This window comes from Corvus brachyrhynchos, unplaced genomic scaffold (assembly GCF_000691975.1).
Source record: "Corvus brachyrhynchos isolate BGI_N302 unplaced genomic scaffold, ASM69197v1 scaffold22, whole genome shotgun sequence".
NCBI classification, from domain to species: domain Eukaryota; kingdom Metazoa; phylum Chordata; class Aves; order Passeriformes; family Corvidae; genus Corvus; species Corvus brachyrhynchos.
Genome location: NW_008238355.1, coordinates 3,210,692 through 3,233,783, shown reverse-complemented (window position 1 = coordinate 3,233,783; position 23,092 = coordinate 3,210,692). Strand labels below are relative to the sequence as shown.

General features: G+C 38.0%; 2 protein-coding genes across 3 annotated transcripts in view; both read left to right on the top strand.

Moving 5' to 3' along the window:
* Positions 1 to 6,987, top strand: part of MARVELD2 (MARVEL domain containing 2) — a 7,949-nt gene extending 962 nt beyond the window's left edge. Inside the window, exons 2-6 of one of the 2 annotated variants that reach the window (XM_017735372.1) lie at positions 1,222 to 1,254; positions 2,339 to 2,475; positions 3,301 to 3,472; positions 3,885 to 3,935; positions 4,851 to 6,987. In XM_017735372.1, coding sequence (XP_017590861.1) covers positions 1,222 to 1,254; positions 2,339 to 2,475; positions 3,301 to 3,472; positions 3,885 to 3,935; positions 4,851 to 4,967 — 510 coding nt within the window. In that variant the 3' untranslated portion in view covers positions 4,968 to 6,987. The remainder of the gene's footprint in view (positions 1 to 1,221; positions 1,255 to 2,338; positions 2,476 to 3,300; positions 3,473 to 3,884; positions 3,936 to 4,850) is intronic. The other variant, XM_008634535.2, reaches the window with a different exon arrangement.
* Positions 6,988 to 9,591: 2,604 nt separating this feature from the next.
* Positions 9,592 to 21,425, top strand: GTF2H2 (general transcription factor IIH subunit 2). Its single transcript, XM_017735371.1, has 15 exons — positions 9,592 to 9,820; positions 9,913 to 9,990; positions 10,913 to 10,949; positions 11,561 to 11,647; positions 12,468 to 12,518; positions 12,917 to 12,971; positions 14,015 to 14,120; positions 15,082 to 15,172; positions 15,336 to 15,423; positions 15,979 to 16,086; positions 17,254 to 17,317; positions 18,194 to 18,297; positions 20,158 to 20,260; positions 20,553 to 20,592; positions 21,011 to 21,425. Exons 1-15 carry the CDS (start codon positions 9,765 to 9,767, stop codon positions 21,128 to 21,130), a joined length of 1,188 nt encoding a protein of 395 aa, XP_017590860.1. The 5' UTR covers positions 9,592 to 9,764; the 3' UTR covers positions 21,131 to 21,425.
* The last annotated feature ends 1,667 nt before the right edge of the window (positions 21,426 to 23,092 follow it).

The window sequence follows — 23,092 nt, the reverse complement described above, 5'->3', positions numbered from 1 at the left end:
TTCAGCAGGGTTAGGTGGCTTAAAGCCACCTAGCATTTATCTGAAGACTGTGCTTTCAGCACATCAAGTGCTAGTGTGCATAAACCTAAGAATGTGAAATACTGATTTTTGTTTTGCAAGCAAAACTTCAAGCAACTTCTTTATGCCTTTTCAGCTTTCCTCACAATAGTTATCAGCAAATATTAGTAATAACAGCATTGGCTAAATTGCAGTGTCTCAAATTGCAGTCAGCTGCATCTTTTTCATATAAAATATTTTGCCTGACTACTGGCCTTGCCCACACTAGAAGCATTCGATACTTGCCTGGTTAATGATAAACTATAACAGTAGGGATTTAACACTCATACCTAGAGAGTTCAAAGTAATTTGTGTAAAACGTCGTTCATTTGAAAACACCAACAAAAAACCCTTTAAAAAATGAGTAAGTTAATATAGCGTGAAAATTAATGTGTGTTAAATGTACATAAGCCTAACTTAAGGAGGGGTCAGCCTTTACATGATTTTAGAAGGAGAGAGAGAGAGAGAGTTTGAAGTTGCATTTCCTCTGTTCTGTGACTGCAGTCTGATTTGCAGCATTTTCATTTAACACTGGTTTCCATAAAACTGAGACTTTTCTTTTGGAAAGTAATTATAACTCTTCACTAAAAGTTTTTTAACCGACTGATAGTATGTCCTGCAAGAATGAGGTGATTGCCAGAGTTACACACAAGGTGTTAATTCTTCCCTGTTACTATCCAAGTTTTTTTAGGCCAGTTACTAAACATTTCTAAAGGGAATACTTTAATAAGAGAGATTAGACTCTGGAGAGTGCTGTGCAAAACAGCTGCAGGTTGAGCTACCGGTTAGTGCACTGTTGTGTGTTCTAGGCAATGAATTAGGCTCAGAGTGTTAGTGAGTTAACATGGGCTGGAATGTGAAATAATAAAGGAGCTTGGGAAGTGGATGGAGTATTTCCTGCAAGCTGTTCCTTACAGCTGTGCTCTGGGAAATCCTGTTGTTCTGGGGTTTGGGTGGTTGTTTTCCGTAAACACTCTTTAAATTAGTGGATCTGAAAATATTCTTGTGCTAAATTTCTTCACACCTAAATATAAATGCAATTTTCTGTAGAGTATTATTTTGAAAATGTTTATATTTTAGGAGTCTGTGCTTTTGTATACTATCTTTGCTGAAAATAAAACTTAGTTATTTCCTTTTTTTTTTAATTTTTTTTTTTTTTGATAGATGAAAACACAATCCACTTTTCCAGAAAAGAAGGTAGGAAATAGGAATTTATTTTTGTGTTTACTGGTAATTCTAAATGGTTATTATTTTCCTTGTGACTATTTAAATTTATTTATTTACTTACTTATTTGACTGGGAAGAGATGGGGTTTCGTTCTTCAAGTTAGTTTGGAGAGCATTCCCCTGCCTAGAAGATTCAAAAGAAGCTTGTTAAGAAGTTACTCCTAGTTCAGCTAGGTTATAAAATCTATAAAATTGTAAAATAGCAGATGTGATGGCTACCTCTCTACGTGCACTTGCCCTTTTCTACGAGGTGACAAGTTCGGTAGCATTTATCACAGAGTTTGGCAGACATGACTAAAACAGCAGGTCGTCTGATGATAGGTTTTAGACACTCGCTCCTCCTAGCTGTGTGCCTAATTTGCAGGAGAGCCAGCAGACGCACAGTGCTGGTGCCCTGTGAGTTTAGCTTCTTCCTTGGTCTCTGAGACTACTCCAAAGACCCCCTTGCCAGTTTTAAAGCATCAGCAATGTGAGTGTTTCAGCCACAGAAACTGTTATTGCATACACTGCAAAGATTGTATAAGGTTTCCAGAGAAATTACGGTGTATTAATTTCAGTCCTAAATGTCTCCTGTTAGACACTGTGAATTTCTTACCACTGTTTTCTCTGTTGATTCAGTACTGGATCAGGATCCTTTTGTTTGTCTTCTAACAAGATTGCACATGTTTTTATTTGTGGATGAAGGGACGAATGGTGCAAAAGGAAACAAGGAGAAAAGGGAACTCCAGAGAACTGAATTATTCCAGTTCATTTACAAATTAAATGAATACCGAAGGAAACTTCCATACACTATTTTTTAAAACAAATCTTTCCAAACCTGCAGAAGTATTTATCTGTACTGCCCTTAGGACAAACTGAAGAAAAATACTGTGTGACAAGCATTACTGTAACTCATTGAACTGATTTTCTAATTACAATAAGAGTTGTAAGAAATATCTGTGACTTCCTTCTACTACTCCTCAATACATGTATCTCGGTCTTCAAACAAGTTGTGTATTTTGTGATTTATATAAAACTGATTTCATTATGAACAAATTCTTTCTCTTTTAAAACAGTATGAAGATGATGACAGACCAAGGGAAGAAGTCAGTTACAGGCAGCTCAAATCAGTGGAAAGAAAACCAGAGCTACTTAATGGTCATATACCTGCAGGCCACATTCCTAAACCTATAGTGATGCCAGACTACTTAGCGTAAGTGACTTGATTTTGATGAACCAACTTAGTGGAGGATACTTGAACAATGTTTTTCACTCTGCATTTCTCCTGTATACACTTGTGGTTTCTCTCCCATGCATATGCTGTGGGAACTCATAATTGTGTTTTAAGTTAACGTTAAGAGGTAGAGAGGATGGGGCTGGTATCAGTGGCATAAGACCAGTAACTATAAATAAGGAATCTCAATTTAAAAAACAAACTTCAAATGTTAAAGCAGAATTTAGCAAGTACACTAACTGCCAAAGGAACAGAAGACCACCATGCAGATATTAGAGGGAAAAAAAAATAAAATACATGGGAAATTGCCTTTTTAGGGCCTGAAATTTGACTACTCTTACACTTTGTAAGTGCTAAATTTGTAACATGCTCCCCTTTAAAGGGTAGGCCTTTCCAAGTATGATGTCATAAATTAATTTTTACACTATTTGCTGTGGGCACAAATAGAAATAAGGGAGGTTTCACCTGAATATTAGGAAAATTTACTTTTCTCTGTGAGGGTTTGCACGGGTTTCCCATAGAGATTGAGTCTCCGTGCTTGGAGATATCAAAAGCTGTCTGGACACAGTCCTGGTCTAAGCGTTCCTGGTTGTGCAGGAGGTCAGATCAGATAACCTCCAGACGTCTCTTACCACCTCAACTATACTGTGATTCTCTGATTTCAATGCTTTACAGATATGCAAATTTCAGGAGGTTATGAGACTAGCAAAAAAATACAGAAGTGCACTGTCAAGGTGGAGAGTCTAAGTGGTGTTAATAAGTTGTATCTCTAAAACTAATTCTTGACATTTTTTTGTTTTTCAGGAAATACCCTGTAATTCAAACAAATGAAATGAGAGACCGGTACAAAGCAGTATTCAACGATCAGTTTGCTGAGTATAAAGAACTGTCTATGGAAGTTCATGCTGTATTAAAAAAGTTTGATGAGCTGGATGCATTGCTGAAACAGCTTCCATACCATCCTGAAAGCATATATGTAAGTACCTTTGAAATGGGCTCATGGAAAATAGTGCTATTAGGTGGTATTAGGCAATTTCTGACTGTCTTTCAGCTAGGGCACAATGTCTTCTAATGCTGGCTGTGACTTGGTGCGAGTTTCCCTATATGTTACATCTTCTCTGGGCATTAATTAGGGATACCAAGTTCCAGTTATGATGTATACATGGTTTTCTGGGCGGGGGGTTGTTTCTTTGTTTCATACAAGTAGCTTTTAAGCTCTAGTGAGTCACAGTTGATGTATTTTCATTATTTCTCAAATACAAGATTTACATCTAAAATGTTAGAACCACAAGGTACTGATCAGATGAAAATTCTGATGAGTATTTTGTAGAATTTACATGAAGATGTGGAGCACACTCAAAGTTTAAAAATCTGTGGTCTCTCATTAGGAACAGGAAAGGATATCAAAAGTTCTGCAAGAATACAAGAAGAAGAAAAATGTAAGTGTTTTTAGATTTACATTGCTACTTAATCTAATGACTAGCAAAGAGAGTGTAAATAGCCAGTACTTCTGACACTAGGCAGAATTGAGTACCTCAGGGCATCTGTAGCTATTACAGTCTTCTTAAACTTCGGCAAGGTTTGGACACAACCCATACACTCATGCCAACAAGCATGCCAACAAGTTTTGAGAATAATGATTCCAGTAGCCACGTGTAGGAAAAAAAACCCAAACCACAACCCAACAGTTGAGCATTTTCATCTTCTGAGAGTATGCTTCATCTCTTAGAATTCTGCACTCAGAAGACTAATTCAGTTATAGTCACTGACTGACACAGCCAGCAGATGAAAACAGAAAACATAGTCTTACCCTTGAAAAGAAGTTTTGTATTTTTTGAGGAACGGAATTTAGACACTCTCAAAAAGTAATTTTCAGTGCAGTCCAAGAGGTTTCTCTTTTTAAATGCAGGTAGCAAATGTGCATCTGTGTTCCATTAAAAACATAATGCATTACAAATACCATTTTTTTCTCCATGGAGTTCAGAGTTTGTGTCCATGTTAGTTAAACTTCATTGCTTTTTAGGGGGGGAAAAGATTTATTGCACATTTATTGCAGTAAAAATATATGTATAAAATCTAAATTATGTAGTAGGATGTCATTTATATTTGCAGATTTCTGCTTTAAAACAGCTGTTTTCTAAGTAACTACAGCATATAAAAGCAGAACATCTTCTTCTGGCCTTTCATGAAGGAAGAGGAAACAGGAAATAAGAAAGGGCCAGGGAAAAAGAGTGTGATTTTTGAGAATATTTACGTACTGTCCTTTTAGTCAAGAACCTAATTGATACTAGACTGTTCTTGGAAGAGTATGGGAGCCTAATATATTAATGTAAAGGTTTTTGTATTTTTGGCAGGATCCTTCATTTCTGGAGAAAAAGGAGCGTTGTGAATATCTGAAGAATAAGCTTTCTCACATAAAACAACGAATTCAGGACTATGATAAAGTTATGAATTGGAATGTAGAAACTTAGCTATGCCTTCACTTCATGGATACTATTCTCTATTTTTTAAATTGATATGCATATTTTAACCTATTTATTTACTCTTTGAACAGTACACTTATGGGGATTACTTAATCACTGTCATATATTTGGATGTTGTACATTACTGATAGTTTTGTAAGCAGATCAAATTGTAATTGAAGTTAGGAGATAAGTTAGGAAACTAATTCTGCTTGCATTAGTGCAAATACTGGCCTCTTAAATATCAATACTTTATTTGAAAATACTTCATTTGCAGACTTTCAAAGCCTACGGGAGAAAGCAGTTTCCAAATACCTTCTGGAAACTGCACAGAAATACTGTTAACAATTTTGGATTTTCTTTATATGTGACATCTTAATGATGTCAGAAAGATATCATTAAGATGCCTGTCTGGGGTTTGATGGACTGCCTAATTGCATTGAATAATTGGGGCAGTTTAGAAGCTAGTTTACTAAGAATTTTTGTATTGTATTTCCAAATGCTGTATGTTATGCTAGAAATTATCTTGAATTTTGCCCAATGAGAGGGGAAAAAATGACTTCTTATTTAAGCAGCTGGGGGAGGGGGACTTGGGTTTGTTTTTTTTATTGCCCTCTTCAGAGATGATGCAACAAATCTATACTTGGCCTTAGAGGAAAAGAGGTACAGGAGGAGACATATTAATGTTCCATTGGTGTTGCTATGGGTCAGTGTGCTCTGCCTACCTTTCCTGGATCATGCTGTTGGGGGTACATGTGTTTAAGGGCTTCACTCTGCATCAGCAAGTAACAGGACTTTTTGTCTAGGCAGCAGCTGTTAGTGAACTTGGCATTCAGAGAGTAAGTACAGCAAAATGAATTCTCATTCAAGGTATAAATTGTTAGTAGCCTCTAAAAAGGCCAGGTAAAACGTATTAAAAGACATACTTTCCAGAGCATATTTGCATAAATTCAGTATATATTTTTATATTTTCTTGGGGATATTATCCTGGGGATAGGTTTGTATGTGCAAGTATTTTCATAAGCCAGTAAATTTTCTCTTTGTATCCTTTTTCACATCTTTATTTACTTTATTAACTTTTTTTTTACTTACTAAAATGGTTAGAAGCATTGATAGTTTCTCTGTACAGTTTTCTACTACTGAAATTTGTCTGTTCTGAAATGTTTTTTAATATAAAATCCCCCACCAGTGTAGCCATATTACTCTAATGCTTATAAAGACGTTTTGTTAGAAAAAAGTGCATTGATTACAGTTACTGCAAATTTTGTTAGTGATTTGTTTCTTCTTTGAAAGAAAGTTTTTAACTTCTGCCTTAATTTAAAGGAACAACATCAGGAGAGCCGTTTCCAGTTTAGTATGGTCGTGGTAGTACTACCTGTGCTCTTCACTGCTGGAAATGTATTAACACACCTCACTCTGACCACTGTAGCCCTTCTGGTTTTTAAGCCATTGTCATTCACACTGCAGTCCTGATGGCCATGCACCCACCTTCCTATTTGTAAAATTGACATTCCAATTTTATCAGCCACTTAATTCCAAGAGCTTTAGTGGATGAAGTAAATAGCCACAAAAAACAAGATGCTATGGGAATACTGAGAGAATTTGAAAACTTGGCACCTCTTAATTTCAAAGCCTTCAGTCTCATCTGCCTGGAAGGTGCCTCAGTATTTTCATCATTCTGAGAACAGATGAGTGTCAGTGCTTGTGCTCTCTCTCTTTTCAGTGCCTCTCTCTCTGGTTCTTGTTTGTGTTTATTCCAAAGGAGAAACCTCTCTTCTTTATAAAGGAGATGGGCCAATTTTTTATACTTGTGCTGAATACTTGTTAAATTGTTCTTTGTAAGAGAAGTACTTGTCCAAGTCTCCACAATCTAAATAAATTACCTCTCACTGTACACCCAGGTTTCTCGGTTTTTCTCAGTGAGAGTTCTGGGCATTGCTTCAGTAACAGAAGAAGATTAATGCAAGTTTGAGGATCGACTGGTGTTCATAAAGTGCTAACAATAAACTGACTGATGTTTTCTTTGGAAGATTCACAGTCTGCACGCTTAATAGGTCTTCTTTCTGTAGGACAGTGAGACCCAGCTCCAGGCTCCTTTTGACAATGGTCTGAGTTTCAGTCTTTGAGAAACTGGCTCCTGGTCCCTCAGACAGTGTCTACATAGCCTTTGGAGAACCATCATGCTGCTTCTTTCCTGCAAAGTTTCCAACAAATGGATTGGGAAAAGGGAATGCCATACCTGTGCCTAGAATGAGGAAATTAAGCGGAAACATCTGTATGTGGGTTCTCTGTTTCCCAGCAAGATGCCAAAGGTGTGGCCAAGTAGATTTTCCAAACGTTGGGAAGAGAAGCTGGGACAAAAATAGTCCCTTCTGCCCGCCTTCTGAGTTCCAAACAGGATTAGTGTAGGGCATGACAGAAGAAAACTACCATCCTAAGGTACACAGGCCAACCAGTAAATTACAGTAAATTACTTGCTCAGCCCTGTATCTGTTACAGGCCTCAGGACTGCTGAAGCACTTCTGGTGTGTACAATCTGTGCACTGGTTTTGCTCTAACCTACAAATGGATGAATGAAAAGGGTCTTGTCAACATGCTGCAGACACGCTGAAGAAAAATTATTAGTCTAAGATTAGTCTAACATTTTCATCTCTCAGAGAAATGAAATAGGAATTAATGGCTGGAAGCTGAAGCAAGTTGGAGCAAGACAGAAATTAGCAGGAAAGTGAGGGAGAATCCCTCAATCTGAGTTACCATCAGAACTATCAAGGGAAGTGGTCTCTTGATATCCTTAAAGAATAGATGGCATACTCAAGACAAAACTGAAGTTTTTAGATGATTATCACCTCAATCTCTCTGTGCAACTCCTAATCTACACTTCTGCATGTATGTGTAAACAATCTGCTATGTGGTCTTACTCGTGACTGTGCTTTTGCAGAAGTTAGTTAACATGTAAATGAATCACCGAGGAATACTGCCCTACATCAATGGGCATGCCTTTAGTTACAGTTTGTCCTCAAACAGGAGTGTATACAACAAAAAGTTTTATCCTTCAGTCTTCCTGTTAGAAAATGCTTGCCTGGCCCCATAGATCTGCAAAGCAAGATGCTGAAGATTTTTAGCGTTTCTACAAATATAATAGTTTCTAAACTGGATTTTTGTTTCTTCTTGTCTTTGTAAGCAGTTGGGTATGCTCGATCAAAACAACTCTGGCAAGATTGGCATACTTTTTACTAAACCGTACATTTTTTCAGGCCAGATAAAGTGGTGCCTAAAAATGTACCCAAAAGTTTGTCTTGCACAACAGTCTGACTAGCTTTCATGACAGCATATTGAGTACAAATACTCATGGCAATGAAAAACCTAATTGTTTAGAAATTGTGAAAGAAGGTATCCAGTATGTAATTTATTAATTTCAAAATTGTGGTGGGATATCAAGCACTTGTACAATCAAGTTTTACAAAATTCTGTATATCCTGTATTCCAATCCAGCACTGAAATTCTAGGCCCTGACAATAAAAATACTCTTGTTCTGAAAGAAGTCTCATTTCTCACTTCTTGTATTAAAACCATCAGCTTGCAGCCATTTTTCATTTCAGTGTTTTATAGATTGGACCTTTTCCTTCTAAAGAGAAGATGGTGTACGTCCTAGTAGGAGTTGATCAAACTACAACTATATCAGTTCCAGGAAGCAAATCCTGACTTTTCAAAGGATTCCTGTTTTCCTCTCTTCAGACTGCTTTCCTTCAAAAAAAATCATTGATTTTTCGCAGGTGTGGTTTAACTGAAAGCTAATTAATTTCTCCTCTCTTTCCATTATAATTATACATTGCTCCTGATAAATGCAACAAGCTGAAGGGTAGAGTGGTTAGTTTTTCCCCCACTCCTGGTTCAAGAATTGTTACTACTGTTTACATGTTTTCTTCCTCATTTATTGTCTTACTTGGATGCAGAGTGCGACTCCTTAGAAACGGATGCTCAGTAACTTTCCTGTAATTCAGGAGGTGAAGCCCAGTCTTGGCACACTTCCACTGTATCCAGTAAAGTTTTAATTGCTCTGCAGAGCAATCGGCAGTTAGCGCTGATCTAATCCTCACTGTGGTGCTTATGAAATGGAAACTCTTGGTGACATGAGATGAAAATTATTTTAGGTAGATGCAAATCATAATAACATAACATCAAAATACCTGAAACTTCTTGCTTTTGCTGTCAGGGTGATAGATGGCTGCCTTCATTAACCGGCCTATGAGCATAATTATGTGTTAAAATCCAGTGTTTTTTCCAGGCTCCTGCGTTCCTCTATTAATTACTGAAATTGCTTCAGTTAACTGCAGAAGTGCCAGACAGTGCCATGACCCTGGGGGCTGTGCCTGGAGACACGAGCGAGGGACCACCTCAGAGCGACGCCACCGTGGGCTCCGCGTCCGCACGGGCGATGTCTCCGTGAGGCATCTTCCCTAAGCATCGTCCTCTCCATGACCGTACTTGAAGGATTTCAACGATGCTGTGGAAAACACAGCGGAACGTTCCCGGAACGGTCGCTCCGCGGTCCTGGCGGCGGCCGGGACGGTCTGGCGGCGCACCGAGGCGGAAGAGGGCGGGCGCCGACGTGTCCGTGGCGGCAGGGCTTAGCGGACCCCCTCTCACCCTCGTCTTCTTCCCCCAGTCCCCCTCTTCACCCCGGAACCCTCTCATCTCCGCTGAGCTCCCCTCATATTCCCTTAGCGCCCCGCATCTCCCCTCAGCCCCCCACAACCCCTCTTAGCTCCCTCTGCGCCCCCTCAGCCGCCCTCAGCGCCCGCGGAGATGGATGACGAACCCGAGCGGACCAAGCGCTGGGAAGGAGGCTACGAAAGAACATGGTATGTACTTCCCCGCTCACCTTTCTCTTCTTTCTGGCGAAAGAGGAGGAGAAATCTCTCCTTTGCCCGCTGTAACATTCTGTTTTGCGTAGGGAAATTCTTAAAGAAGATGAATCCGGGTCGTTGAAAGCAACCATCGAGGACATTCTCTTCAAGGCAAAGAGGAAAAGGTATTTGGTATGGCCACGAGTCTGCTAACAGTACTGACCTGGTCGGTTATAAGGGCTTGATCATCCTCAAACTGGGTCGTCTGGGATGAGTTAAGCATAAGGCATGCCTGCAGGATGTGTTTATGTACTTTCTCCTTCAGAGGGGCAGGTGCATGCCAGATAAAATGGTAAAAAATTAATTTTATCTCTAAACACTGAAGGTATACAAGCTAGGTATCCCATGTGTATGCAAGCTACAGGTCTGATGAAACAGTGCAGAGCACTGCAGTTGCAATCTGCGTAGCTTAGAGAAATCATATACAAATCAGAAATCACAGGATAGTTTGGGTTGGAAGGGACCTTAAAGATCATCTTGGTCCAACGTGCCATGAGCAGGGACACCTTCCACTAGACCAGGCTGGTCAGAGCTCCATCCAACCTGGCCTTGAACTCTCCCGGGGATGGGCATCCACAGCTTCTCAGGGCAACCTGTTCTAGTTCCTCACCACCCTCATGGTAAAAACATGTTTATCCTCTAATCCAAATTGATCCTCTTTTAGTTAAAAACATTGTCCCTCGTCCTATCACAACAGAAGCTGGCTTTTGGTATCATGGTTACAGATTTCTGTTTCACATTTCAGAAAAATTGCTAGAAAAAAACCCTAAGTTTTGCTTTATTTCAAGTTACATTAAAACTGGATTTGTCACATTTGGATAAAATTTTAAAGTTTCATTAAACCTGGCAGGAAGAAATAGTTCTTATTTGTTTTCTGAGAGGTGTGAAATCTGGGATTGAGTTGCGGGGTTTTTCAGTTTGAGTAAGTCTGCATTTTGTTACTGCTACGTATTTGCCAGAAGTCTAGTATTGGATTTGTTCTGGACTTCTTTTTTAGGGGCTGTTCACTCTTTTGAATTTGACTTAAATTCTTCTGTGTTTTGTTAGACTCTTTGAACACCATGGACAAGTTCGTCTTGGAATGGTATGTTAATATCTTAAGCCTCTTCTGTCCTTAGTCCAAAACTGCTTGGCTAGAGGTGGTCATCTGGATCTGAAATACAGTTCTGGTGGCCTAACAAACTTCATACCAAACTTTGTGGTTTCCACCATTTTTATTTCTTTTTGAACATTCTTTGTTCGTTAGCAGTGTGGATCTGAAGCATGGCTATTTAGGGTTGGAGGTTTGACACACAGGGTGTGTTTGGCAGCAGCAGTCAGATCACATGCACTCAGACTTGTCCACTTCTCTTCGTGTGAAAAATGAGCATAATGGAAATGGGTTGTAAATAACCACATTGCTCTGTACAATGCTGAGCTCTTACGATGAAGAAATGAATGTTCAAACTATGCATGTTTTGTAGCTAGTCACGAGAGGAGAAGAACAGTGTGCGTTTTTCAAGAGGGGGCTTTTTTCATTTTAAGAGAGAAGTGGAAAAATGCGTTACTTTTCAGTTGATGTTAATTGCACCACTCAGTATACTGAACTTTCCCTGTTGGAGGGAGGAAGTAGTGGTTTTTTAAAGTAAATGGAATAATGAATTCATTTCAATGAATGTATTCTGTGAGTGATTTTCACATATGGTGGAAATGCAGATGCGTCACCTTTATGTGGTTGTTGATGGATCAAGAACAATGGAGGACCAAGACTTAAAACCGAACAGACTTACTTGCACTCTGAAGGTATTCATGCACTCAAAAGTTTTTTCTTACTAAGCCACCTTTTCTCTGTGAGCTGGTTGCATTTTGCATTTAAAAGAATTGCAATCTCCTGTATGTGCATAGCCTCATCTCTCATCCCTACATTTTTCTCCTTGCTTCTGATGCTAGTCTGTCGCTTTCCTGTTTTTTGAATAGTAAAATCTGTGTGGCTTTATTTTGCCCTGCACATGCGCTTCTGAACAGTAAAAACACTTTGCGAGGGCATATTATGGGAAGACACATTTGGAAACTGTGGAAACTACGTGTTGCCTATAGTAAGGGGATGACATGTTTTAATTACGCATCTAGAATTGGTTTATATCTTTTTCTTACAGTTGGGTTTTTTTAATGAATTCTTATTTGAAAGGATGCTAGATGGGAGTTGAACTGGATTGCTGTTGTAGATCATGGAGGACTTGAACTATGTACATCGTGTTCTATATGGTCTTCTCCAACAGTACTAAAGCATGAAATCCTGGATTTTGATGGTTTTGTACAGATCAGTGCTTTTTGGTGTATTGTAAACCTCCATTTGAACTGGCAGGAATCTAGAACTTGAACACAGGGAGTGAATAAAATAAGGGGGGAGTAGTTTCTGAAATCTACACTGCATTGGTTACATGGGATGAAGGAGGAGGGACAGGGTGAAAGAAGGATGAAAAGGAAAGGCTCAGGCCACCTGTTTGTGTTACCCAACTTTTGTTTTTTTTAGTGATACTAGATGTTTTTCAAGTATCACCTCCTTAATGCATGTGGAATAAAAATATAATTAGTTTTTAACTGTCTTAACTTTTCTTTATAGTTACTGGAATATTTTGTTGAAGAGTACTTTGACCAGAATCCTATTAGTCAGGTATGTACCACCATGCAAGAAACAAATAACAGAAAACTATTTTAAAAGGTAGTTTTGGTTATAACCTAGTAAAATGTTTTCAATTTATGTGTACCTTCCCATCCCTTATTCATCAGTCTATTGAAATTCTTGTTTCTGCCTGTTTCTGCCAGGCATTTAGAATTTTAGAATATTCCTTTTTGTACGTTTTAACAGTAGTAATGAAAATACAGGAGTGTTTGTTAACTGATGCATCATGTTGTGCTGCTGTTTTTACACTTAAAGTAAAACTTGTATAGACTTGTATGGTTAAATAGTTCTGGTCCATAAAGAAGTAAAAAAGTATAGTAAAATTCTAAATAAACTCATTTTAAAACTTCGTAAGAAAAGTTTTGTCTTTTTTTCTTCCCCTTTTTCAGATTGGCTTAATTGTAACCAAGAGTAAGAGAGCGGAAAAAATGACAGAACTCTCAGGTAGGGAGGTCGTATTTTTTCTTAAATTTAAGATGTTTTTATCCTTTTCATTGATTTTACAAGTTCTACCTGATATACTGCTGAAAATGAAGTTATGTTATCATAACTCATTTTAATTTAAAAGATAAATTATTGCAAGTTGTCCGAAACCATAGTCTTTATTTTGATCTGTTTTGATCCAGAATTGTCATTGTGTGCTTGTTTGTGATCAAGTCTTGACCAGAATGCAACTCAGATATATTCTGTTTCCCCTGTATTTAATTTTCTACCCTGTTCGTTAATTTTGTGTGTTACAATATCTGTGTCTTTTGTGAGATTTGATCAGATGCTAAGAAGTCAAGGTCTGTTTGGTTCCTGCCTGCTGTTATGCCGATCTCTTTGACTTCAGCAGGCTTCATTGAGGAAATTGGGGATCAATCAGTCTTTCAACCATACTTTGAGGATAACAGAGGAAATAAAACTCTTTTTCTGTTTGTGACACAAGTCACACTCATGTTGAGGGCTTAATGATACCCTACAGTGATCTTATTCTTTTTGGCTGCTAAATTTTCTAGCAACTGAGTGCCTATAGAGTAAATGTCTGTTTTCTGCGTTCTGATCAAGATACTAATTTCTAAGGAAAAATACAGACCAGCCCCACTTCAGTTACAGTGGGGATACTGCAACACGATGTATCAAACAAGGAGGCCGTGGAAAAGAAATATATATGGACAGATTCTTGCTAGCTGTTTCAGAGATGTTTATTTCTCCAGCCGCATGGCCGGGGCTCTGCCCAGGAACTGTTCCAGTCACGGGACCAAGGGTCCTTCTGCCCGCGCAGGGAACACAAACCAACCAGTGGGAACGAGGCTGAGCAGGGGCAGGGAAACCCCGTGTCTGTGCCCTCAGGGCCCCTCTCCCAGGGCTACACGGCAGGGGAGGGACCCTGATACACTTCGAAAGCTGTTGTTATACAAGTACACCTTATTACATATGCAGTTTAAATATTTCAGTTCTTTAACTTGTTCTATCACTTAAATTGATTGTATTTTTTTCACTTACAGGAAACTCAAAAAAGCATGTAACTGCTCTGAAGAAAGCAGTGGATATGAACTGCAGTGGAGAGCCTTCTCTATATAATTCCCTAAATCTGGCTATGCAGACTTTAAAGTTAGTATATACAGGGAGTTTTTTTGTTTTCTTCGTGATTGTGACTTTTTTGAGAGGCAGGGATAGAATTTTTTTCTAAGTAGCATCTTGTATAATGCTGACTTGAGTCTTTAAAAGGTGACAAATCATTAAGTTAAATACTCTAGTAGTGCACAAGTTTATTTTCTATCACTAGATGCTTGTATTTAGTAGTGTGCTTCTTATAGAAAAGAAATTTGAAAACCAAGTTGATGGTATGTAGATATTGTGATGAAAGACACTGCAATTGTTTTTTACTGAAAGGCTGAGGTATGAGAGAGGACAGAGTTAGGGGTTAATAATGTAAGAGAACAGGAAGAGAAACAGCATTGTGTCACAATAATCTTGTGAGAGTTTTGGCATAGAAAGATCAATTTCTAGAAATTTAGAAAGATCAATTTTCAGGTAGGATAGATTCAGAACAGTTGTCTGCTATGTGTGGTGTTGAGATGTACCCCAGTTCATGGAAGACTGAATTAAGAATTACAGCTAAAAACACTGACAGAACAAAACTAATAATCAGTGTCATGAAAAGCTATTTTAATTACTAGCTGGAAGAGAGTTTTCAACTGAGAACTAGAGGTAATTAAAAGTAATGGATTTACATTTAAAAACTGATTAGAGGTTTTTAAGAAGTCAGGAAGACTTACTATAGTGTTTCTAGTTTGAAGTGAATTTTGCCTGTGAGTATGGGTAAGGTACAAAGGATTCATTACAGCAAACAATTAGGTAACAACTACACAATTAAATACTGTATTTTAGATACTGGAAAGGTTTGGCTTTCAGAAGGTGAAAATCTGCTGCTCAGACAAGGATCTTGTCACAGTTTCTAGAGGACTTAATATCATGTCATCTTCTGACTTTGATACATTAAGGTCCTTGGAAATGTTATCATACAAATAGCTAAGTGTGCAGAAGTAAATTAATTGTGTGCTTTCCTTAGGCACATGCCAGGACATACAAGCAGAGAGGTTTTGGTAGTCCTCAGCAGTCTGACAACATGTGATCCAGCCAACATCTATGATCTAATTAAGGTACAGAATTGAAGTTTGACTACTGCATTGAACATTCAAGCTACCGGAGGAAAAACAAGCATTGCAGTGTCATCACCAGTTAATCTTCATTTAAGACTTTAAACCTTTTTACTATTTCTTGTTCTGTACATGAACTTGAGTATGTTTTTTTCTCTGTTTGAAGTGTTTGAAAGCAGTAAAGATCAGAGTATCTGTCATCGGCCTAAGTGCTGAAGTTCGAGTTTGTACAGTACTTGCCCGAGAAACTGGTGGTATGTATCTGAAGTTCAGTAGTTATATTACTAACACAGATTTTAAACCAAAATTAAGTAATTTGTTATATATTCATTACTGCATTTTGATATTTAAGGATGAGTATTTTACATTGTGCTGGCAGAAAATTAAAGGGTTTCCTAAATCTAGAAAATACACAGTAGTAAGTGAAATTATTATCAGCTGGTAGCTACAGCTCTAGAGAGAAGAAATACATGTATTTTCAAACCTTGTGTTCCACATATAAAGCTATGTGATGTGGAACTTTATCAATGTAACATGCTAGTATCAATTGCTGCAGTGGTAACTCTTACACTGTGAGTACTACACTGTCAAGTTGGAGAAAAAGCTTTGTGCCTTCATATCTAATTTAACATTCTGTTATTCCTAATTTTAAAACTTGCTGTTTTCAGTAGCATTAATAGGGCTGCTTTTTAGGAACAGGATTGGATAAATTGTGTTTTCTACCTAGTTGTTTTCTGTCATTTGGCGTATATGTTTGTACTGTTTTTTGCTCATAACCTGACAGTAAGGCATTTCTTCATTTGTGACAGGAACATACCACGTTATTTTAGACGAAAGTCATTATAAGGAACTGCTGATGCACCATGTTAGTCCTCCCCCAGCCAGTTCAAGTTCTGAGTGCTCCCTTATTCGAATGGGTAGGATATGGTTTTGTCAAATTCCTAGCACAAGATTTGCTTTGTCTTTTCCTTTATTTGCCTCTCCTCTGTTAAAGCTATACAAGTAGTAAGAAGCGTAATAAAGACATTGTGGATTTTTTTTTTTATTTTAACTTTTATTTTGCTAAATAAGTATCAGTTTTCATGATGTTGTTCCTGCAAAGTAGTCAGCTATTAAATAAACCTTATTAAGTGAGACAAATTACTGAACAGAAGTTGGAAACAATAAAGTGGAACAATACTGACTGCACAGTAATTGTTATAAATTTAATTTAGAAATGAACTATGAAAAGCTATTTTGTTTCTCCCTCTGCTTTTTTCCCTGAAGAAGGCAACTGTTACAAGTATTAATTGATTTTAAGAGCCAGAGGTAGTAGACATTTATTAGGAGCACTACTGTAGTGTTCTTTCAACAAGTAGATTAGGTACCTTTTCTTTTCCTGTCCTGATGTGTTTCTTAATAAATTTAAGCTTGGAGTTAAACCAGGATAGGAGGAGGTGGAGCATTGAGTTCTCACTTTCATCCACCCTTTTCATGGAAAGAATGTATTTATTTTTATGGCTAGATATAGATACTGAAGAGGTTTACTTCTCATAGGTAAAGCCTGAGCAGCAGTTGGAAAAACAACTTCTCACCTCTCATGATCTGTAAAAAATAAATGGTAGAAAGACAGGTATCAGTCTCCAAAAAGTCCTGTAGTTTCATCTGTCATATACTGCACTTGGAAGGTGAATATAAGCTTGATGGATGCATATAAAAATATTGCCCCCTTAATTAGAAACTATTTTAAGTTTAAACTAGTTTAAGTGGATATTTGTATGCTGCTCATTCTGCTTTCCTACCATTGCACGTAATTTTCTTTTTAACTGTTCTTCAAAAATGGGGTTCCAGTGTGCTTCAGTTAACACGAAGTCTATGACAAAGACATTTTTTCAGCTGGGGGTAAAGTAAAGTCAGGGAGGTGCGGATGTAGGTAAAGAAGAATTTGGTACCTAGCAAGAGTGTATCAGTTCTCCTGCAATAACAAATGGGAAAGAGATAGGCCTGAATGTCTAGAATAATTTTTGAACTTCCTCATTGAAGTAAGAAGCTGACACTTGACTTGCATGTTTCAAATTGTTAATATGGGATGTTTTTCTTTTCAGGTTTTCCTCAGCATACTATTGCTTCTCTATCTGATCAAGATGCAAAGCCCTCCTTTAGCATGGCGTAAGTAACATTGATTAGAATTCAATGAGCTGATAAGAATTCAGTATTAATTATTCAATATTTAGAAAATCTGCTTGACAGTGAAAGTATTGCAAAATAATATGGAAAAAAGACTTCTCAGTAGAAATTTTATTTCCATTGGTAGCTCCAATATGTGGCCATAGTTACCTCTGTTAAATACGTGTTTTAAAATTTGCATTTAAGCTTTTTGAAGGTAGTAACTGGTACTTAGTTCTGTTACACAGTGATTGGGACACAGAGGTGGTACAAGGTATAAAAGTAATTACTGCCAATTTTACTTGCAGTTCTTGATTTAATTATTTAATTATTATTATCATTATAAAAGATAATTTTGAAGATGGAAGGATGTTATCTGAATAAAGTACTTTTTATGTATTTCTTAACATGACTTTAAAGGGAAGTTTGAAATAGAGGCTTCATTTGATGACTGTACCAGTGCACTTCTCAATGAAAAAAATAATTGTTTGCCAGGGTGGTAGGGGAGTCTGAATTTCAGAAGGAAACAGTGTCTAACAGCACGTGCTATTTGTAAGAATAAGTACTACGTGCATTTTAAAGTCAATACAGAATATTTTTGTGTCTAAAAAGAAACAACCATGCAGTTATTGTTCATATTTTTATTTTTAAAGATTGGCTCCTTTATATGGAAATACTTGGTCTTTGTTCTGTTCCTGTGGGAAAATGTGGTTACTGGTACCTCACCATATCAATTGTTTTCTGACACTTGCACATTAAACTCTTGTATGCAATCTAGTGAAACTTTTAAAATGATATGTTGTGTAAATAACACGATTTGTAGTTACGTGGTAGCATGGTATTATCTCTTAAGTACTGAATTGTTTCTTTCTACTGTAGGCAATTGGAAAATAACAGTGACCCAGGTCTCACACTGGGTGGGTATTTTTGTCCTCAGTGCAGAGCCAAATACTGTGAGCTTCCTGTGGAATGCAAAATCTGTGGTAAGTAGCAAGAAAAGGTGAGCAGATGAATCAGGAGTTTGTGGTAAGAGAATTAAGGGGTAGAAAAATTCAGCTATACTTAGTAATTAAAAGCCAGCTCTGCTTTAAGGGTCCTGCGTTTTTGTGACCTGGGATGTCAACTCCATCCAAATGTCTCTCAGGACTATACCTGTAACAGTAAAGCTGTATCATATTCCTTGGGATAAAGAATACACCTATGGCAAAGTGGGGAAGAGGGGTGATGCACGCGGGAGTGGTAACTTCTCAAGAATCCTCGTTTAACTAGACACACCCATATTTCAGACTCCTCAGTGCAAGGCCATGGAAATAGAGTGCTTTGGAGTAAGAGGACAGAAGTACTCTCACTTCCAGGAGTACATGGATGAGAGATTTCCAAGTTGAACCCAAGGGCAGGCTGCATAGTGACACATGACAGGTTGTAAAGTTGTAAACAGAAGCCTTGCAAATGTTAATGGACTGTGCAACCAAAACGATGCCTCCGCCCATTGCTCTTAGTGAGGGTGGGAGAAAGGATTAGCATGGTTTATAATATTAATATTGTTGGGGGGTGCTGTTCTCCTAGCTTCTACAGGCATATGACTAAAACATGATAGGTATTACCAGGATGCATGTATTTGGAAAGAGGATGAAATAATTACAGTTTTGGGTCACTTTAGCCTAGTTTAAGTTTTTCCTACCAGCATGAGTTCCATTCCAGCAAGGGAATAGTGTAAACTGGAGATACCCTATGTATCTGCAGTGGGGTCTCCACAGCTGCAGTGATCAGCAGAACAACAGTTTGGACAATTACACTGCATGTGAGTGAGCGATGGAGATGTTTGTGCCAGTCCATGCCCCAGCTAACTTGTTCTCATGGTCTAACCCCAGCTGGCGAGTCAGCCCCAGACACCCACACACTCCCCACTGGTGAGATGGGGGAGAGAATCAGAAGTGTGAAAGTGAGGAAACTCATGGGTGACATTAAAGGCAATTTAATAGTTACGGCAAAAGCTGTGCACGCAAGCCAAGCAAAGTAAGTAATTCATTCACCACTTCCCATCAGCAGAATCTCCCAGAAAGGAGGACTCCATCACAAGTAAAAGTTACTTGAGAAAGTAAATGCCATCACCCTGAACATTCTCCCATTTCCACCTTCTCCACCCAGCTTTATAGGCTGAGCATGATGCCATATGGTGTGGGATATCCCTTTGTTCTGTTGGTGTATTGTTGACTGCAATCCTGACTGTATCCCCTCCCAATGCCTTGTCCACCCCCAAGCCTACTCACTGGTGGAGTAAGAAACAGAAAGGGCCTTGACTGTGTGTAAGCACTGTTCAGCACTAAAGAAAATATTCCTGCCTTATCAACCCTGTTTTCAGCATAGATCCAAAGCACAGCCACATGCTAGTTAGTGTGACAAAAATTAACTGTTTTAAAACCAGCAGACCTGTGTTAGCTGAAATGGGGCTATGACATGGTTTTGGCAGTTGTGTAGCAGGCTGTAGTAGAGGTTTGTAATGGGGCATCATTGTAACTGGTGGTGTGATATAGCAGAACTATCATTGCCAAAAGGAGCTTCCTAACTTCACCACTGTGTGTTGTAAATGTATTTCCAAAGACCGAGTTAAACTTTTTCAGTAGAAATGTGAGCAATTTGCTTGTTCTTTATATTTGGATTTAAAACTGGACAGGATTACAGGTTTGGCTAATGGAACAAATAATTCTATTTTTTAAAATTCTTAGAAGCTCTCAACCACTGAGTAATTAAAAATATTATTTTTCCTTTTTACTTTATTTGATACAGAAAAGTTTTTCAGTAAATCCTCCCTTGTAACAATTTTGGTGTCTCTTTATTTGCAGGTCTTACGTTAGTGTCTGCACCTCACCTGGCTCGGTCTTACCATCACTTGTTTCCTTTAGATGCCTTTCAGGAAGTTCCACTGGAAGAATACAAGGGGGAACGGTATGCAAATCATATTGTGATAATGAGTGTACTTGTGGATCCTGTAATTTTTTTGTCACAAAAATAAGAACAGCTGGTAACAGCTTCCTTGCTACTGGAGTTCCTGAGTGTTTGGGTGGTGTGGGGCACCTCTAGCATTAAGAAATACTTGTAGTTTCCATGATCTGTGAGTTCAGTTGAATAGCTGAAATAATTGCCAGAAATTGTTACTGTGTATGAGATCTTTTTTAAACACTGATTTACACAGTCTTGACTCTTTTTTCCAGTTAAAATAATACAATTTTGCTTTTAGGTATTGTCAAGGCTGCCAGGGAGAAATAAAAGATCAAAATGTAAGTATGTTGAATGGCATTGTAATGTGTGTTGAGGGGTGTGAGAAATAGAGATGATCCTTTAGTGTTGTCTCCTAAAGACCAGAAAAATATTTGTGAAAGTTAATGTCATGGTAGAGTTCTGTGTTAAACAGTCACGCTTTCTAGACTTCAAAGTCTGTAGAAGTGTGGGAAGGAATCTCCTAGTGAGCTGCATAAAAAAGCTTCCACTCTGAGCCATTTGGAAGCATTTACAGTGACCTGAGCTCAAGCCTGTGGATATACTTGCTGTCAGAAGCTTTAATTCCACTGAGTTTCTGTGATGCTAGCAGTATAGTCTATTTACATTCTCTTGATGACATAACTGTTGCCCTACTGTAGTGTTATGATGATGATAATTTCTGCTAATTTGACTTGCCTTTCTATCCTTCCTACACAGGTGTACATATGCAAAGTGTGTCAGAATGCATTTTGTGTGGAGTGTGATCTGTTTGTTCATGATTCGCTGCACTGCTGTCCTGGCTGTATTCACGAGCACCCTGCTCCTGTATCTGTATGATCTCATCTCTTTTTAAAAATTGCTGTATCTCTGTCATTCTTGCATGAATCTAATTTGTTTATTCAGCCATCGCTTTAACTAACAATCTCTGAACAAGAAGATGATTACAGCGGGATGAACAGTGGAGTAGGTGCAAACTTTAATGTTTTAATGATTTTATTACTGTTAATATATACTTGAATTATCTGTATCTATTTTCTTTGTTCTTGTCTAAAGACCTACAGCTTTTTCCAGCTGTTACTATAATAACGTGTATATTTGTAAATGTGAAAGTGATAAAACTGGTTTTTATGATAATGTGATGTTTTGTCTTGGTTTCATTATTTGTTCAACAAGAAGCCCTGAAAATACATTTTACACATCTATTTTTACAAACTTTTGGTTTTGCTGGATGGTGGATTTCTGTAGATCAAAATACTCTTTTCTAAGAATTTAGCAAAGATGTTTTTGAGCAATTAATTGGACATTTCATGTATTAATTTCAAGTACTATGGGTATTCACCTTGGCGTTCAGTAAGGCAGCTCAAATACAGCTGTTACAAATGTGCTGAAAACACATTTTAGGTTTTAATGGTGCAACTCAAAGCTAACTGAATTCTATTACTGCTGTATCTGCAGCTGCCTGGTTGAAGTTTCAATTTCTTACAGGAGGGTAAGGTTGCTGAAAGGCAATGAACTTGCAAAAGGGCAAGACCTGAGTTAATACAAACTATTGTTTGATGGACTTAGTGTTGAAGACAAAAAGCTGCTGTTTGGTTCTTAGGCAACATTGAATTGACAGAACTGCACATCATCTTCTCCCCTTGGCTAAACCCTTAGAGCAGCAGACAGTACGGTGGCTGCAGAAGGGGAAGTGTCTATCCTTACCTGAACTTTGAAGAATAGAAGTTGAGACAAATGCAAGACTGCCATTTTTCAGTGTCTGTTCAAAGTGTGTTTGCAGCTTGAACCTGTGAGAATTGTAATGTACACCTCAGTAAGAGGAGGTTACAGGTGCAGTGTCTGAAGCAGTACATAACATTGGGTTTTCTAGAGTCACCTTGTGATGATTGTAAATACATCAGTGTCTGAGTCGCTCTGGGTGTATATGACTTAATTTTTGAGCTTTGTTTTTTGTCAGATTAGAAATGACAATATAACAACTGAATCTTAACACAGAAACAAGCAAAAAATCCAAACCCCTCCTCTTGCATTAGTTCAATTTTTCATGCTCACCACATATAAACAATACATGCTACTTATCAATTCTTACAGGCAGTTTTCATTCAATTGTTAGTATAGCTCTTTCTGTGCTTTTTCTACTGTTTGTGCCCCCAGGCTGGATAGAGTGCAGTCATTCTCTTGTGTTGGCAGAAAAACGACAATGTTGAGCATCTGCGTCTCGTTTTGTGCCAAGTCAAACAATCCCTATAAATCCTTTGTGCTGTCAGCTGGTTGCAGTGCCTACTGTAAGGGTGTCCTAAAAACTAGCTGAAAAAGGACATAGAGTGTTGTGGTCTAGCAGGCCATTCCAAGCCAAACTAATGCACTGAGCATCTGGCTCTTAGATATTCTGATGCTGATGACAGCCTCTTGAGACAGTGTTTTCTGGTAATATTTTCATCTTTGCAGTCAGTATTTTCTAATGGAAGAAAAAGGGGGTTGTCAGAACACTCCAAATCCTCCTTCTTCTCTTGCTAGATACCAAAATAACATACTCCTACACAGCCTCTATTTCTGGAAGTAAAAACTGTGTAGAAGTTGCAGCCATATACTCCATTATCAGCTTGTGGTCACAGCAATAATTTAGTTTGTACTTTCCTACCCTTCTCATTGGAAGAACAGTTTAAACTAGCTCCTGAAAAATCACTACTATTTCTCTGGTGTATAAAGACTTTAATCTGTGTCCTGTGTATTTAAAGCAGCATGGAGGAAGTTTTTCTTCCACCTGTTCTCTTTGACAGGATTCACTAGCTCTCCCTT